Source organism: Notechis scutatus, chromosome 1 (genome assembly GCF_049901735.1).
Source record: "Notechis scutatus isolate UNSWTSFEM ecotype Mainland chromosome 1, rNotScu1.2, whole genome shotgun sequence".
In the NCBI taxonomy this organism is placed as follows: domain Eukaryota; kingdom Metazoa; phylum Chordata; class Lepidosauria; order Squamata; family Elapidae; genus Notechis; species Notechis scutatus.
This window is the reverse complement of record NC_142009.1, coordinates 197930434-197946801: the sequence shown is the minus strand read 5'-3', so window position 1 is coordinate 197946801 and position 16368 is coordinate 197930434. Positions and strand designations below refer to the sequence as shown.

Here is a 16368-nt window from a genome sequence, read left to right as displayed (position 1 = left end):
ACCGAGAACTTCAACCTCCAGGGAAGAGGTTTGCAATCAGCATACCAAGTGGGCAATAGCAACACATTTACTATACTAAAAACTGATCATCTGGAAAGAGCTTGTTTGGCCACAGTTCTTTTTCTCTCGCCAACCTCAGCATTATTAATTTATAAACAGGCAATCTACAACTTCACCTGAATTCCTGGGTTCCCATATTTTATCTTGCCATTTCCCCTCTCTGCGGTCACTGACAGCTTCCTCCTTCTCTTTTTATGTTTCTTTCCTAGGAATGGATTTGTTTATGTTAAGAACCCCCATTTGGATTTAATGGAGGAAGACATCCTTTACCACTTGGCTTTAGGAACCAAAACGCACAACCTGCCAGCCATGTTTGGAGACATAAAGGTAACATCAAGATGACACAGCTGTTGCTTTTCTAAACACCTTCCATTCTGTTCTTGCTGCTCTTCTTTTCTCTTTTTCTTTTCTTTTCTTTTTGTTACCAAAACCACAGACAAGCTTCAGAGATGAGTTAAAGGTCCTAAGGGAATAGCGGCAAAGTGACTCAAAAAGTATGCTGCAGCTACAGTTATGGGCAATTACCCTTCCGCTTCTCAGTTGAAGGAAGGAGAATTGAGAAAACAAAGCCAGTTTGATGGGCTAAATTCTTCCTTGGGGTAGTTTCTCTGGCTTCAGTTCCAAAACAATACATGGTGGAAATTGAGTCATCGGTGGTATCATTTCCCATTTCTCTTGCTAAGGAGAAGAGCCTGTTGATGCCACTTCCAAAGCTGCTTAGGGATATTTTCAGATAAACAAACACCAACTGTATTGTGAAGTGTGTTTAGTCTCATGGAAAACTTTTAGCAAGAGACTCCGTGGCTCCAAATTTGACACTGGTTCACATTAGAAGAGGAACAGAATTCCCAGACGAGAGAAATAATAAGAGTTTAGGAAGTGATATTCTGACATATAGAAGGATGCATTCTTATTAATCATGATAGTTCGCTTCTTTAGCTAACCCTTTTAACTAGAGATGTTAAGAACTGAACCTACATTCCTCACAGGCTCTGTGTCTCTGCTGGGATTAGCAGATCTGAAGCGAAAACATCTACATGCAGCAAAGAGATACACAAAAATCTATTTTTGCTGCCATCTTGTGGTCATCCGGATTTTTGAGGCTCAAATCTGATAGCCCTGTTTTTTGTTTGTTTGTTTAAACTTTTGAAGTTTAATCACAATTCTCTGGACTGCAATTTTGAGCACCTTGGGTGTAAATGATTAATTTTGTATTTGTACTCCCCCCATACACATAAAATAATGGATGTCTATTGTTTTTAAAACCCATCTGAACAACTGCCCTAACACAAATGATGCAAATCAATGTCAATGGCATACAAACTATGTTAGTTACATAAATGTAATACTAACAAGCATTTTTGTTAACTGATGTGTTTTCCCTAAATAGTCCTTTAAATTGAGGATTCATTATACATATATGACTGTTATCCAAAAGTCTTCAACAACTGAATCCCAGTTGGAAACTTGCTTTGGTTCTCAGCGATGGCTAAATTAACCTGTTTGATCAGAGGAAAAACAGCATCTGTTTATTTTATTTATTTATTTATTTATTGGAATTTGTCAAACAAAAATGAGAACAAGAATAAGAGAATAAAAGTACAACGACAGGGACAATAGGCACATTAGAGCACTTATGCATGCCCCCTCTACTGACCACTTAAATGTGAAGTAAGGTCCACGGAAGTCAATTTGTGACTGAAACTGTGAAAATTTGTAAATGAGACAACTGAATCAGAGCTTTCCAGACTTCGACAACTCTATTATAGAAATCATATTTTTTACAGTCAGGTTTAGAACGATTTACATTGAGTTTAAAGCGGTTGTTTGCGCACATATTATTGAGATTAAAACAGAAAAAGTCATTTCAGGTAAAACATTACAATGTATAATTTTGTATGCAATACCTAGGTCCTACCGCAAGTGATGCAATTCTGAGTTATCCAAACTGAGAACTTTGAGTTTAGTAGCATAAGGAATTCTACTTCTGAACCTGATCGATTGTACTGATGTCAGATATACGGTTGGGATTCCACACAGTTGAACAATACTCTAAAACCGATCTGGCATAAGTTTTATAAGCTCTAATTAGCAATACGTTTCCAGAAAAAAAGCTTCCCAAAATTAAGTTTACAACTCTTAATGCTTTTTTTTTATAGCAACACTGTTACAGTGAGCTTTGGAGCATAAATCGTCAGAGATAAGTACACTTAGGTCCTTAACAAAGTGAGGGTCATCTGCTAGATCAATACCACCTAACTTTTATTTGACATTCTGATTACATTTACCAATATGTAAGGCAGACCATTTATTAATCGAAATTTGAAGTTGCCAAATAGATGATCATTCAGACACATAGTCGAGATCTAGACTTATGGCTGAATGGAAAACCCTTACAGTATAGAGTTTTTGCATAAAACAGGAAAATGCACTTGATTTGTGGCATTGATGATTACCAAAAAATGCATAAAAGTGTGAACTTTCTTTTGTAATTATAGAGTAAGAGATATTTTTTTTATTAGCACTTATATTTGCTGCAAATGAAATTGGACACTGCTTCTTTCTATTTCTTTTTATTCTTTTTCTCTAATGTTGTTTTTTTAATTTCATCTTTATTTCTTTCTACACTGCTTCTACACTTTATTAGTTTATATTAATTTTTATGTTCTCTGTAAAACTTTCAATAACTCTTATTTTAAATAAAGTGGAATTGCCTTGCTTCTGAAATCCTTATCTGTGCTGTGTAAAAAAAAAAGCCCAATGAATTCCTTTAATTTATTTCTGGAAAATATGTGGAACCCAAGCTAAGTATTTAAAAACCTCATTGATTTTAATGGAAGTATCAAGATAAATTTTAAATTGGTTCTTTTGAGGTTCATCACACATTTGGAGCACAATCAGAGATGGGTTTATTTTCTCCTGAGGAAATGCACAGGGTTTGAACCTATAGTATGTACATCAGGGACTACAAAGTTGTGCAAAAAGTGTATAGAAATGCCAGCCATTTTGATCAAATCAGTGGTAGGATTCAAAAAAAAATTTACTACCGGTTTTGTGGGCATAGATAGGTGGGCGTGGCAGGATACTGCAAAATCCCCATTCTCTCCCCACCCCACTAACCTGCTTTCCTGCTCCATTCTCCTGTACAGGGCAACAAACGAAGACCCAGCCGATCAGCTGGGACTCGGGAGGCAGATAATACCACCTCTGACTGGGAGGGGCCAGTCAGAGGTGGTATTCCAAATTACTTGAATTTTCTGCTACTGGTTCTCCGAACTACTCAAAATTTCTGAACCTGCTGAATACCATTTCTGGATCAAATGTCATTTTGGACTACAATAGCTACGTGGGGCAAGCAAACAGAGATGCGTTGATTAGCTACCCTCTCGATTCAGAAGTGATTTTTTATTTCTTTTCCTGGCATTCCACACCCATTTACAGTTGCAATTCCTGACTGCACGTACAGAATTTTGCACCCTACTTGAAATAATAGAGCAGACCACACACCAATTCAGCATCTGGTTCAACTTTGTTTCTAGCACAAATAACTACTAGCAGTTTATGTGCCGTGCTTGCTTATTTTGCTGGGTTTATTTCCAGCTGAAAATTACAGTCGCTGCAAATAAGACATTTGGACCGGGGACAAAATTCAGATATAAAATGCAGACTTTGCATATCGGATGTGAAATCCAGATGCATTTTTGATGGTTTGTGCCACTCGTCCCTTCAAAATGTGGGCAGAATTCCAGGCACAATGTAGTCCGTGTAGAAGCAGATATATAGGGGTGATCTAAAACTGTATCCCTGCACATCTTTTCTTTCTTCTCCCTCCACCCCTTTTATTGAATCAAATAATATGCCGGACATAATATTATCCCCCCCTCCTGTTTCACTTCATTGGATATTCCTTCAGGAGAGGAAACATTTCAATTTTATTTATGTCATGGGTATTAGATTACTAGACCTTCACAACTGGTGAAGCATATAGAAGGGCCCCTTTCGATAGAAATTGTGCATTTCTTATGGCAAAGTTCAGTGGGACACAGCCTGGGCAGCTACCTAATGACCCATAGTTCCCCAGACCTGTTTTGGCAGTGCTCCACAGCTCTTCAACAATTTACATCGCAGAAATTCAGTCATAAAATGTATTTATTATTTATTAATCACATTTATATGGTTACCTGTCTCACAGAAGGAACTCTAGGTGGTATACAATAATCAAAATGGTATCGATTGGCCATATGATTACTTTGCATGGCCAGTTTGGTCTAGTGGTGAAGGTACCAGGCTAGAAACCAGGAGACTGTGAGTTCTAACTGGCTGGGTGACCTTGGGCCAGGCACTCTCTTTCAGCCCAGCCCATCTCACAGGGTTATTGTTATGGGAAAAGAAGAGGTAATTTCTAAAAATAACAAAGGTGGGATAAGAAAAATACTAAATTAGTTTTAAAATCTGTACACTGAATCTCTGGTTGGAAATGTAAAAACGGCCATTTGTGGCAATACTTGAGCCAAAAACACTGTTTTAAAAAATAAAGGCGGCTTACCCTCACCCAGCCTTCTTTATTTTCTAAAACAGTGTTTTTGGCTGAAGTAAATAAAGAAGGCTTACCCTTCCCAGAGGGGCCAGAGTGAAAGAAGTGGTAAGACACTGGGTCTGTGCACCGCTGAGGCCGACAGCTCAGCAGCTCGATTCCCATGAGTGAATAAACCATGGAGGGACAAGAAAAGAGGGCCCCCCGCCCCGATTGCCTACAAGCATTCAAGCACTCCACGGGTAAAGATAACACCGCCCGAAAAAATTTCCTGTCACAGAGGCCCCTGGCTAACACGTGCCATTCACTAAATAAATAAAACCCTCATCCAAATTACTCATCCCTGATTTCAGTCTACCGATATCATGACAAGAATAAAACCAGGTTCTTACATTCTGCTCCTTAAGTCGCACAATGATTAAATTCCATAAGATTATCCTGATCAGATCCTGACGAATGGGGACCTCTTGTGTCCCCATTATGGCTCAAGCAGGTCAGGACCATCTTTTAGTTCATGCTTTCAAGTAGGATTTTTATATCCTTTGGGATATTTAAAAAAAAAATGCACAAAACCATTCTGACAGCTTAGCGGCAGTAGATGCAGCGTTGTTGTTGCTGTGGCTGATAACCCTTGTCGTCCTTTTGCAGTTTGTCTGCGTGGGAGGAAGCCCCAACAGAATGAAGGCTTTTGCTCAGTTCATGCAGAAAGAACTTGGACACGAAGGAGAGGACAATGACTTGGAAAACATTTGTGCTGGGACTGACCGTTACTCCATGTATAAGGTGGGCCCAGTGCTCTCCATCAGCGTAAGTACCTCATGCGGAATCCTGGGAACTCCTCTTAATAGTATACAGTATATCCGACCATTCCAGCATACTCTTTGTTCTTTAATGTATGTCTAAGACTTTTCAGAGGAAGAACCAGATTTAAAAAAAAGAAAGAAAGATCGATGCTGGGGCTCAAGGAACAACTTTTTAGGCCATGGTTTAACCGACCATGGCATCACTTCATTGAACCAGAAGCACCTTCAATCCTTTACATTTTCCACTCTTTCTACCTCACTTGCATGTCAGCAAGAGTGCCCAGGGCCATGTTGTATAATCTCAGTTTATCCCTTAAGGGGCTAAAGCAGAAAGCTGGAAAGCTGAATATATTGCTTTTGTTAGGAAGCCATGGAGATACAGAACCTACCCTCCCACTCCAGCAAGCTTATAAGTGGGACCGTTGGGGAGAACTAGCCTGAACTCCCACACCAGCAGACAGCCAGTCAAAGCATGGCTCAGTGTTGGAAACAAATGTGGATGAACTGCTAGTTTTTATTAAAGAACCTAAGACTAATCATGAATCCCAGTGTTGGATCTTGCCTGATGATGAGTTTGGTGCATACTGTACACATAATAGTGGCTTCTTTCACTGTGGTCTGCTTGTATTTCACTGTGCCTGGCTTCTTTTACCACCTTTCATACCACAGTGAGAATTGCCAGCCAGGTACAACACTGGCATACCTGGGGCATTTCCAGGAGAAGGTAAGACTTGCCAATGAGAAGATCCTTCCTTACACAGGTCAAGCTTGGCAACCATTTCAGGGTTGGGCTGCAGGGGTGGGATTCAAAGTTTTTAACAACCTGTTCTGTGGGCGTGGCTTAGGTGGTGGGTGTGGCTTGGTGGTCATGTGACTGGGTGGACATGTTATTGGCTGGGTGTGGCCAACTCAATATCACATCGAGGCATGCATCTCCTCACCTGGCCTCTCATGACTTTGGGGATGCTGCAACAGTCATAAGTGTGAAAAATGGTCATAAGTCACTTTATTCAGTGCCATTGTAACTTTGAATGGTGACTCCACACAAGCAAAGTACCAGCAATGGAGGGGGAAAAAACTCCAGAGAAGTTCCAGAGACAGGAAGTCTAATCCTGCCAAGAATGTAATAAGGGTTAACGGAGAGACAGTTTCTGTAAGCAATACCAGAATGTTTCCTTCCTGTCTTCCTTACAGGATTAGGCCAGTAATTTCTTCTAACAACCAGTTCTCCAAACTGCTTAGAATGTTAACAACCGGTTCTAACGAATAGGTGCAAACTGGTAGAATCCCACCCCTGGTGGGCTGCTGGAGGTTTGCAGGGATTTGGGAGAGCCCTTAGCTAAGATTCTGTGCAGTTCGAAGAACCCCCAAATCCCACTCCTGGCTGGCCCCGCTTACCCTGCCCCTCCCCAAAGTCCCCACGCAGCCCATTTTGGATACAGGTAAGTGCAGGGCATGCATGGAGGCTCAGGGAAGATGAAAAACTTCCCAGAAGTTCAGGAAGGCCGGATATGGGCCCATTTCCAGCTTCCAGAGAGCCTCCAGAGCCCAGGAAGGCCATTTTCACCCTCCCCGAGGCTCGAGCAAAGCACCGGAGCCCGGGAAGGGCAAAAACATTCCCCCCTGGGTGTGGTGCAGGAGGTTGACTAGGCTACACCCATCATGGCCATGCTCACCCAGCAACCCGGCAGAGAACCTGTTGCTAAAATTTTTGAAGCCCACCCCTGAGCCATTTATGTCAACTTTCCTGTCCTCTCCTCCCTCCCCCCTCCCAAAACCCCTCAGAGTTTAGAGAAAGCAAAGTTGTAATACTGCATAAAGGTAAGTCATGTTATTGCCACATGACAGTAAAAATGGAGAGTCAAGTTCTTACTTTTTATACTGTTTTCAAAGGCTTTCATTTTAAATCTAAGTAGGACATTGTTTTTGTAATTTTTTTTCTGGACCACTCCTCTAGAGGACATTTGCTAGATAATTTGGAGATAGTTCTGCTGTCCTTTCCTCATTCCTCTCATTCCTCCCTTAGAAAGAGAGAATCCCTTAATAAGGAGAATGTTTTTCAGCAAAAGATTGCAGTAAAACCCTGGAAGATTCAAAAACAGCTAAAACTCCTTTGCTATTTTCATCCCATCCCGATTAAAAAAAGAAGAAGCAGCTGCAGATGTTTTGATGCTTCCCTATTATGGTCTATGGATTTTTTTCCCCCACTATTGAAATTTGATGTTATTTGAATATTTTTGCCTTTGAAATTCAGGTCGCACTATGCCATCTTTGAACCTAACAAAAATTATATCTGGAACAAATCCAGTTGATTCACAAAAGCCCAGTTTTCCATGCATTTCAGACACACCACAATTCAGCCAACAGAGTATGGGGAAAGGAAACACAGAGCAGGGGTGTCAAACTCGTGATGACACATTGTCGTATCATGTGATGTATCACAACTTTTTTCCCCTTCTATTAACTGGGGGTGGGGGTGGCCAGCGTGTGACACATTCAGCCTGAGGGCCCTGAGTTTGACACCCCTGAGATAGAGAGATGGACTTGTCCTGCCAAAAGGGGGAAAAAAATAAAATGCAGGGGTGATCTAATCCCCCAAGCTGAATTTGCAGCTGAATTTGTAGAGCCCTGTGTCAGAAGAATAATTTGGGGTTCCAACTCGAGCCAGGGCTGTGCAAGAGTAAATAAAAATGAGACCTAGACACCTGTGAGGAAAGAAGAAATATCTATTCCTAAAAGCAAAACAGTTTGCATTTAGGGGCAGGCTGCAGAGAAATGGGGCACAGCAGCAAATTTGTATAGGGGGAGCTTGTCCAGAGTGTCACGTGCTGATTCTAGAGTGACATTTGAGGTGTGTGTGTGTGTGTGTGTGTGTGTGTGTGTTTATTCTTGTGAACATGCAGTTCTTCTGGGAGACCTAATTTAATTAACTTTGTATTTGTCAACCTTATCCTTTGATTTGTGGATTAGGTCTAGGTAAATTGTTTGAGGAAGTTTGCTCATTTTAGTTGATTAACTTAGTTTCAGCTTGACTGTTAAATTATCTAGTGTAGACACTGATTCTCAGATCATTGTGGACTCTAAAATATTTTGAAGGGAAGAGACAATATAAAAAATAAAATATATTTGGATATAAAACACACATGTGATAGATTTTGGGATGGGATGGATTTGGATGAGATACAGAGACTGATGGTCATTGAAGAAATGAGAGCTTAGTATCAAAGTGCACTACAAAAATAAATTTTGTTTCTTAGTCTGAAGAGTTTTATGTTCTTTCATTTATTGTGCATTTGCCATTTCTTATACCCTGTTTCTAATTACTTGCACTTATCTATCTTACTGTAAGTACCCTATTTCTCTTTTCTTTTCTCAGATATACTATTTATGCCCAGACCTTCGATCCTTATTCTCTCCATCCTTTCTATTTTCACATTTCCAAGACTTGATCTTCTGGTTCCTCATCACCGTTGTTCCAGCCACATTCTTCAACCTGACCTTTATCTCTCTCCTAACCTATCCCTTACAGTTACAGATTACAGCAATACCATTCCAAATGCACTGCTTCTCATTAGTTAGCTATTTTATGGCTGTGCCAAAATTCTTTTAGACTTTCTTATACATCCTGATACGTTCTTCATTCTGCTCCGAAGATAATACTACTCTCTAGCTGTGACTCGTGTTGTCTATTTTATTATAGGCTATTAGAAAACCTGTGACTTGCTAGGTCATCTTTTCTGAGATATCCCCTGACTTAAACAGAGGAACAGAATTAGTGGGAAGGGAGCAAACAAGTAGTGCAAGGAGGCGTTGGCTGCTGGGAGTTTGCAGGAGTTTGGGAGAGCCCCTAGCAAAGATTCTGTGCAGTTTGGAGAACCCCCAAATCCCACTCCTGACTGGCCCCACCCACTCGCCCCCACCCGCAGGAGTTCCCACACAGCTCATTTTGGATGCTGGTAAGTGCAGGGCGCACGCGGAGGCTCGGGGAGGGCGAAAAACAGGTCTCCCGGAAGTTCAGAAAGGTCAGAAATGGGCCCGTTTCTGGCTTCCACAGAGCCTCTGGAGCATGGGAAGGCCATTTTCGCCCTCCCAAATGCTTGAGAAAAGCATCGGTAAGTTGGTCATGGTCATGGGATGTTTCACTTTATAATCGTGTCAATTAGCCAGTGGAGTAGCCAGTCCCAGTTACGGTCCATAAGTGAGGATTACCTATATTTCCATCCTTCATTTATTCTATACTTCTACACTTAAGTTTCATTTTTCCATCCTTCATTTATTCTATACTTCTACACTAAGTTTCACTTTTTAATTTCTATTCTTTTCTCCTTGACTTCTTGAAATAACTTTTGACTGCCATCTGTGGTCACCTGGATTTTTTGCAGCCCAGATCTGGAAGATTTTTTTTTTTTTTACATAATTTCTTTCAAGGATATTGAAGGTATTACAAGTTTGCATGGAACCATGACTTTTTCAACTTGGTTTTATCAAATAAACCCCAATTGGCAGGTTTAGATTATATACCAAGCCACAAACGGTAATTTGCAAGCCAAAATTGGTGGTTCACATCATATGCTAAGGAAACATTCCAACTATACTGTTGCTTAGTGTGTGGTAGGAACCAGATAAAAGAATAGTTTAAATAATGCTATAAAAAATGCAACATAATCCAAACCACATTTATTTAAAAATATATATATATCATGAAAATGATAAGAAGAGCTCTACTGGATTATATTTGAAAACTTCAGAAAAGACAGACTACAGAATACAAAATAATAATTGGAAGGGACATTGGAGGTCCAAACCCCTGCTCAAGGCAACAAATGGTTGTCCGGTCTCGTCTTAAAAACTTCCAGTGATGAAGCACCCACAACCTCTGGATAAGCTATTCTACTAGTTAATTGTTCTCACTGTCAGAAAAATTCTCCTTAGTTCTAGGTTGGTTCTGTCCTTGATAAGTTTTCATCCATTATTTCTTCTCCTGCCCTCAGCATACTTCCTCTAATGCTATAACCTTCATAATTAATGGCCATCGATCACTAGAGCCTTCATTAATGTTGTCTGGACCATTTTTAAAGCACTTTAAATTGGTGACCATATTGTGCTTGTGAGTTTCTTGTTTATTTATCTTTTTCAGGCAGTGTGAAGCATCTTCATCTTGCCAGTTGTCAATTGTCCACCATCCAGCTCACGGGTGTCCAACTTGATCACATCACATGACATATCGTGATGTATCACGACATTTTTTGTCTTTACTGAGCTGGGGGAGCCGGGGTCTGCGTGTGACACACCTGGTCCGCAGGCCACCAGTTTGACACCCCTGATTTCCAGCTCCATTGTAGAGCTGCAGGCCTGAGTGATGTCACAAGTGTCAGGATGACTCCCAAATAACACCCAGGCCTAACTATGACTTGATGTAACTATATATACTCTCTTCCCATTTTCCACAAAGTGTTATTTTTACAAACTTCTTACGCTTTCTTATATGTGGGGTTCTTTGCTCTCCCAGGATCTGACACACCACAGCATAGCAAATCTATACAAAACATTTCATTGTCACTCACATCTTCCCCAGCAACAGGCTGTTGCTCTGGGTTAACTCTGCCTTTCTAGGCTTTGCAAGAGGATATTGTCACGTAAATAGGTCTTTAATACTCAGTCCCTTAATACTTGTCTTTTAATTTTCAGATCAAACTAATGTCTCAAAGTCTTTAAAGAAGCATACAACCTTTTGGTTTTTTCCAAACATCTTGCACTAATTGGGATGAGGTGTTGCTTCAGTGTGGTCGCTCCTGTTCTAGTTGCTGCCAAGCTCCAGGGAAAGGTCCAAACTGGACTCCTACCAAGCTATGCTGTTCACTGTAGCTCAGGGGTGTTTCAACCTTGGCAACATTAAGCCTTATGGACTTCAACTCCCAGAATTCCCCAGCTGGCTGTGTGGGCTGGGGAATTCTGGGAGTTGAAGTCCACAAGGCTTAAAGTTGCCAAGGTTGGACACCCCTGCTTTAGCTTATGATCCTCGTAGTTGAATGAAAGTCCTTTTGCTTGCTTGTACTAGCTGTCAACCTGCAGGCATCACCTCCACTTCCCCGTCTGTAGGCGCTTTGCTTTCATCTTTTCTGACACACCTACCTCTTTTCCCACTCTGCTTTAGCATTAGCCTTTGTAAGCTCCAAGTTTTGGGTGGGTGAGGATGTCTCTGGAAGTCAGTCATTCCTTGAAAACGGCCCAGTTAGCACAGGCAGTTGGCATGGATGCCTGGGAGTATGAGAGCCTGCCTGAAAGCATGATAGAAGTGCCAGGGAAGCATTTCTGCCTGGCCGTAGTTGCTTTTCCAAAGCACAGGTAGTGGCCCTAATTTCACTACCTTACATTATGCAGCCTTATGTTCAGTGAAGCTTTTGCACCCTGGGAAATGGTGTAATTTAATAATCTTTAAATAGGTCAAAATCTAAGGCCTAAATCATCCCAGTGACCCCTTTCTTCCACATTTGAAAACACGTTCAACTCCATCTTTATTCACTTTAATAATTAATTTACTAGCAATTGCCCATTTTCCTCTTCCTTCACCTACTCCTTGGGCGATTATTGCCAATCTAATGGTTCAAATATTCAAAATTGCCACTCCTTGTAATTTTTAGTATGCCAAAAATTGCCTTGGTTTGTTCTTGCTATTTCTATTAATTATTTTCCTGCTCGTCAAACACGTGGGATGTAACAGATGTTTAAGCTTTCCAAAGAAATTGCCTGCTTATATTTCTGGGAGAGAAGAGACCGTTAAGATTAATAGGCCAGAAACAAAAATCCAACTCATAAGTCAAAAGGGGGGGTTGTTGCAGCATTGAAGACAAGATGGTGATTTATACTAGTCTCCTCTCTGAACCATATTATCTGACTTGGGTTACTACTGTATACTAACTTTGTAAAGCCTACATGTTTCCTTATTAACAGAGGGTGTGTGTGTATATTTGTTTAAGTCAGCAGTAACCCAGTCCATAAGGTCAAGATTTGTGCTTACATCCTATTGGACAAAGCAAAGATATTTTATGGAAAGTCTTGATGTTAATGAATGTTAGTGCTGTGTTACCATCTACAAGGAACATCCGACTTCTCAAATTATATAGATGAATGGACTTCAACTCAGAACAGAGGTGGCATTTGGCAGGTTCTGACCAGTTCTGGAGAACCGGTAACGGAAATTTTAAGTAGTTCAGAAAATCGGCAAATACCAGCTCTGACTGGAGTTTTATTAGTTATCCTTCCCCTGCCATGCCCACCAAGCCACGCCCACAGAACCGGTAGCAAAAAAATGGAATCCCACCACTCAGATTCCTGAAGCAATATGGCCATTGCAAAGAATTATGGGGCTTCAAGCCTCTATAAGGCACCTGTATTGAAGAAGGATGCATAACAACCCAACAAAGCATTCTTGAATCCTGTGTTAATTTAGGTGGCATGCAGAATGGCTACCACTAGGTTCTGTTATATCTATACATACTATATCTATATTTATATCTCTATATCTCTATCTATCTCTATCTCTATTTATCTATCATCTATCTATCCTATCTATAAAATGTATATAATGTGTATAATGCATATATGCACACACACACAAACACATACATATATTTATCTTCTGCATATGGAATTCTGCTTTCTTCTATAGCAACTCGATTCCTGCAGCTAAGCCATATTTTAATTATTGAAGCTATGCATCGAGCCACTGTTGCTTAGCACTATATATGAACCAAGCCGTATTTTAAAGAATGAACTCCTATATGAACTCCTATAAATGAACTCCTATAATTTGATTTTAATAAGGGAAGGCTAAGTTAAGAGCTCTTAGCTTTTGTTAGATCATGCATCGTGTGTTTCCATTGTAGACTTTAATTGTGCACCAATATTTTGGATGCATTTTTCTATGAAACAGCCTGTATAAGTTCAGGTTGGTTTTGTTGAGAAAGTATCAAATTCTTCTTTCTTTTTCTCGTCTCCTGACAGCATGGGATGGGTATTCCCTCCATTTCTATCATGCTTCATGAACTAATCAAATTGCTACACCATGCAAAATGCTGTGATGTTACCATTATCCGCATCGGTACCTCGGGAGGATTAGGTAAGCCAAGAGTTTTGCTGCTGCCAGGTATAGGGGATGCAGATGAAAAACAGCTCAGAAAAGGTCAGATCTTGATGAGAATTTTTCAACATGTTTTAATATACATTTCAAGTCAACAAAATCCAGGCAGCAAAGCTATACACAGAGAGATCACAAATGTGTATTTGGCTGAGATAACATCACTCTGAAAATATGGGGCTTGATGTCCTTTCTAAATTAAAGTCATTCAAAATAAATTTTCCTTGGGATCTATATAAGAACAGCACTAACTGGAACAAAGAAATATAATACCGTACCATAAAAGAGTATTTTGCAATCGCATTTATAACATATTAAATTCCTGCACTTTAAAATATGGACTTCTCTTCATACTTGTTCAACTGCAAGCAGCCTATTAATTTTAATCAAAAGAAAAGCTTTATGTGCTTTCAGAATGAGTGAAAAGAGCTTCTATGTCTCAAAAGATTATCTTAAATACATAAATGAATTTTCTCTGTTTTAAAGAATCTGATCACCTGCTCACCAGACTAAACTGAGACCGTTAATTTCCTTTCTTATGTTGGTTCTCATGACAGACTAAACAGGTGCTGGAGGACGATACTTTAATCTAAAGCCTGTTAGCCCACTATGATTGTGGACAAACATATAACATATGTCATATTTCTAACATTTAAAATAACATATAGATATAGAATATATATATTCTTAGCCAAGTGAGCCAGCATTGTCTGAAGATGCTTCCATAGTCATGACTGCCTTTATGAGTTCTATCAAGGAATATTTATTTATTTATTTACTTATTTATTTATATTATTTATTTGTTTGTTTGTTTGTTTGTTTGTCAATTGCTTACAAGATAATAGATATAAGTAAAAACATAGCTATGAATACATGGATACATATAAGAAAAATATATAAAAGAAACAATAGGACAGGGACGGTAGGCGCGTTGGTGCGCTTATGCACGCCCCCTACAGACCTCTTATGAAAGGGGTGAGGTCAATGGTAGACAGTCTAAAGTTAAAGTTTTTGAGGTTTGGGGAAAAAACCACAGAGCCAGGTAGAGTATTCCAGACATTGACCACTCTGTTGCTGAAGTCGTATTTCCTGCAATCAAGTTCGGTGCGATTAACCTTGAGTTTGTATCTATTGTTTGCTCTTGTGTTGTTATGGTTGAAGCTGAAGTATTCATTAACAGGTAGGACATTGCAACGTATGATTTGATATACTATACTTAGATCAGACCAAAGGTGGCGTAGTTCTAGGTTTTCTAGGTCTAGAATTTCGAGTCTGGTGGCATAAGGTATTCTGCAACAAGTAAAGGAGTGGAGAACTCTTCTTGTGAAATATTTCTGGACTTTCTCAACTGTGTTAATATCAGATACATAATGTGGGTTCCAGACTGATGAGCTGTATTCGAGTATTGGTCTAGCAAATGTTTTGTATGCTCCAGTTAGCAGTGTAATATTACCAGAGAAAAAGCTACATAAGATTAGGTTAACAACTCTTAACGCCTTTTTGGCTATGTAGTTACAGTGGGCTCTAGCACTTAGGTCATTTGAGATGAATATTCCAAGATCCTTGACAGAGTTTGGATCATCAACATGGTCTGGACTATTCAGCCTGTATTTTATTTTCTGATTTTTTTTGCCAATATGTAGGACAGAGTATTTATTTGTTGAGATTTGAAGTTGCCATTTGTTTGACCATTCTGATACATAGTCAAGGTCTTTTTGAAGGGTAGCAGTATTGTCTGTGGTGTTGAATAGCTTTACATCATCAGCAAAGAGAACGCAGTTGCTCTTGATATGATCACAGAGGTCATTTATGTAGAGTATGAAAAGAGTTGGTCCTAGAACACTGCCTTGGGGGATACCACTGTTGAATTTGATAGGACGCTCCCAATTTTTACCATTTGTTGTCTGTTTGACAGGAATGCTTCTATCCAGTTATGCACGTGTCCAGAGATACCGTAAGATTTTAGTTTTAGGAGTAGTTTGTCGTGTACCACTGAATCAAAGGCTTTACAGAAATCTATGTAGATTGTGTCTATTGCTTTGCCCTGATCAAATTGTGTAGTCCATATGTTTTTGCAGTGTAAGTGTTGCAGATTACATGATAGTTTTTTCCTAAAACCAAATTGTTTATTAGAGAGTCGGTTGTTTGTTTCTAAGTGGAGAATGATGGATTGGTTAATAATTGATTCCATGACTTTACAAGTGACGCAGCACAAAGATATTGGTAATTTGTAATCTGTAATTTTCAACTAGGCTGGGGTCTCCCTTTCTGAAGATGGGGATGACCGTGGCTTGTGACCATTTGTTCATCTGAAAAATATATGGCATCAGAAGCTGATGCTCAGTGTCTCTTGATGGAAGTATTGTTTTCTGTATAGTCACCTTCTGGTTCTGAAACATTTTTACTTTCTGAAATGGTACCTATTTATCTACTCACGTTTGCATGCTTTCAAAATGATAGGTAGGCAGGAAATGGGGCAAGAATGAGGGCTCACCCAATCACACAATGTTTGGGTTTTGAACTGCCAGCCTTCTGGGTTGGCAAGCCCACCACGTTAAACACTAGGCCACTGTGCCCCTTCATACATACTGTACACACATACATACAGGCTTATAGAACATATCTATAGATTGAGCATGAACAGAATCCTAAATTTAACAGTCACTTTGCAGAGTGAGATGGGTAACATCAGAGGTGGTATTCAGCAGGTTCTGACCAGTTCTGGAGAATCGGTAGCGGAAATTTTGAGTATTTCAGAGAACCGGCAAATACCACCTCTGACTGGATATTTCACAGTATCCTTCCCCTGACACTCCCACCAAGCCACGCCCAGA

The 16368-nt window shown here is 39.9% G+C and overlaps 1 protein-coding gene across 6 annotated transcripts in view; it reads left to right on the top strand.

Moving 5' to 3' along the window:
* UPP2 (uridine phosphorylase 2) overlaps positions 1-16368 on the top strand; it is a 65829-nt gene that overhangs the window by 8431 nt on the left and 41030 nt on the right. For 4 of the 6 annotated variants that reach the window (XM_026674459.2, XM_026674461.2, XM_026674458.2 and 1 more), the window contains exons 2-4: positions 270-387; positions 5243-5401; positions 13402-13516. In XM_026674459.2, coding sequence (XP_026530244.1) covers positions 270-387; positions 5243-5401; positions 13402-13516 — 392 coding nt within the window. The remainder of the gene's footprint in view (positions 1-269; positions 388-5242; positions 5402-13401; positions 13517-16368) is intronic. The other 2 variants (XM_087949970.1, XM_087949967.1) reach the window with 1 other exon arrangement.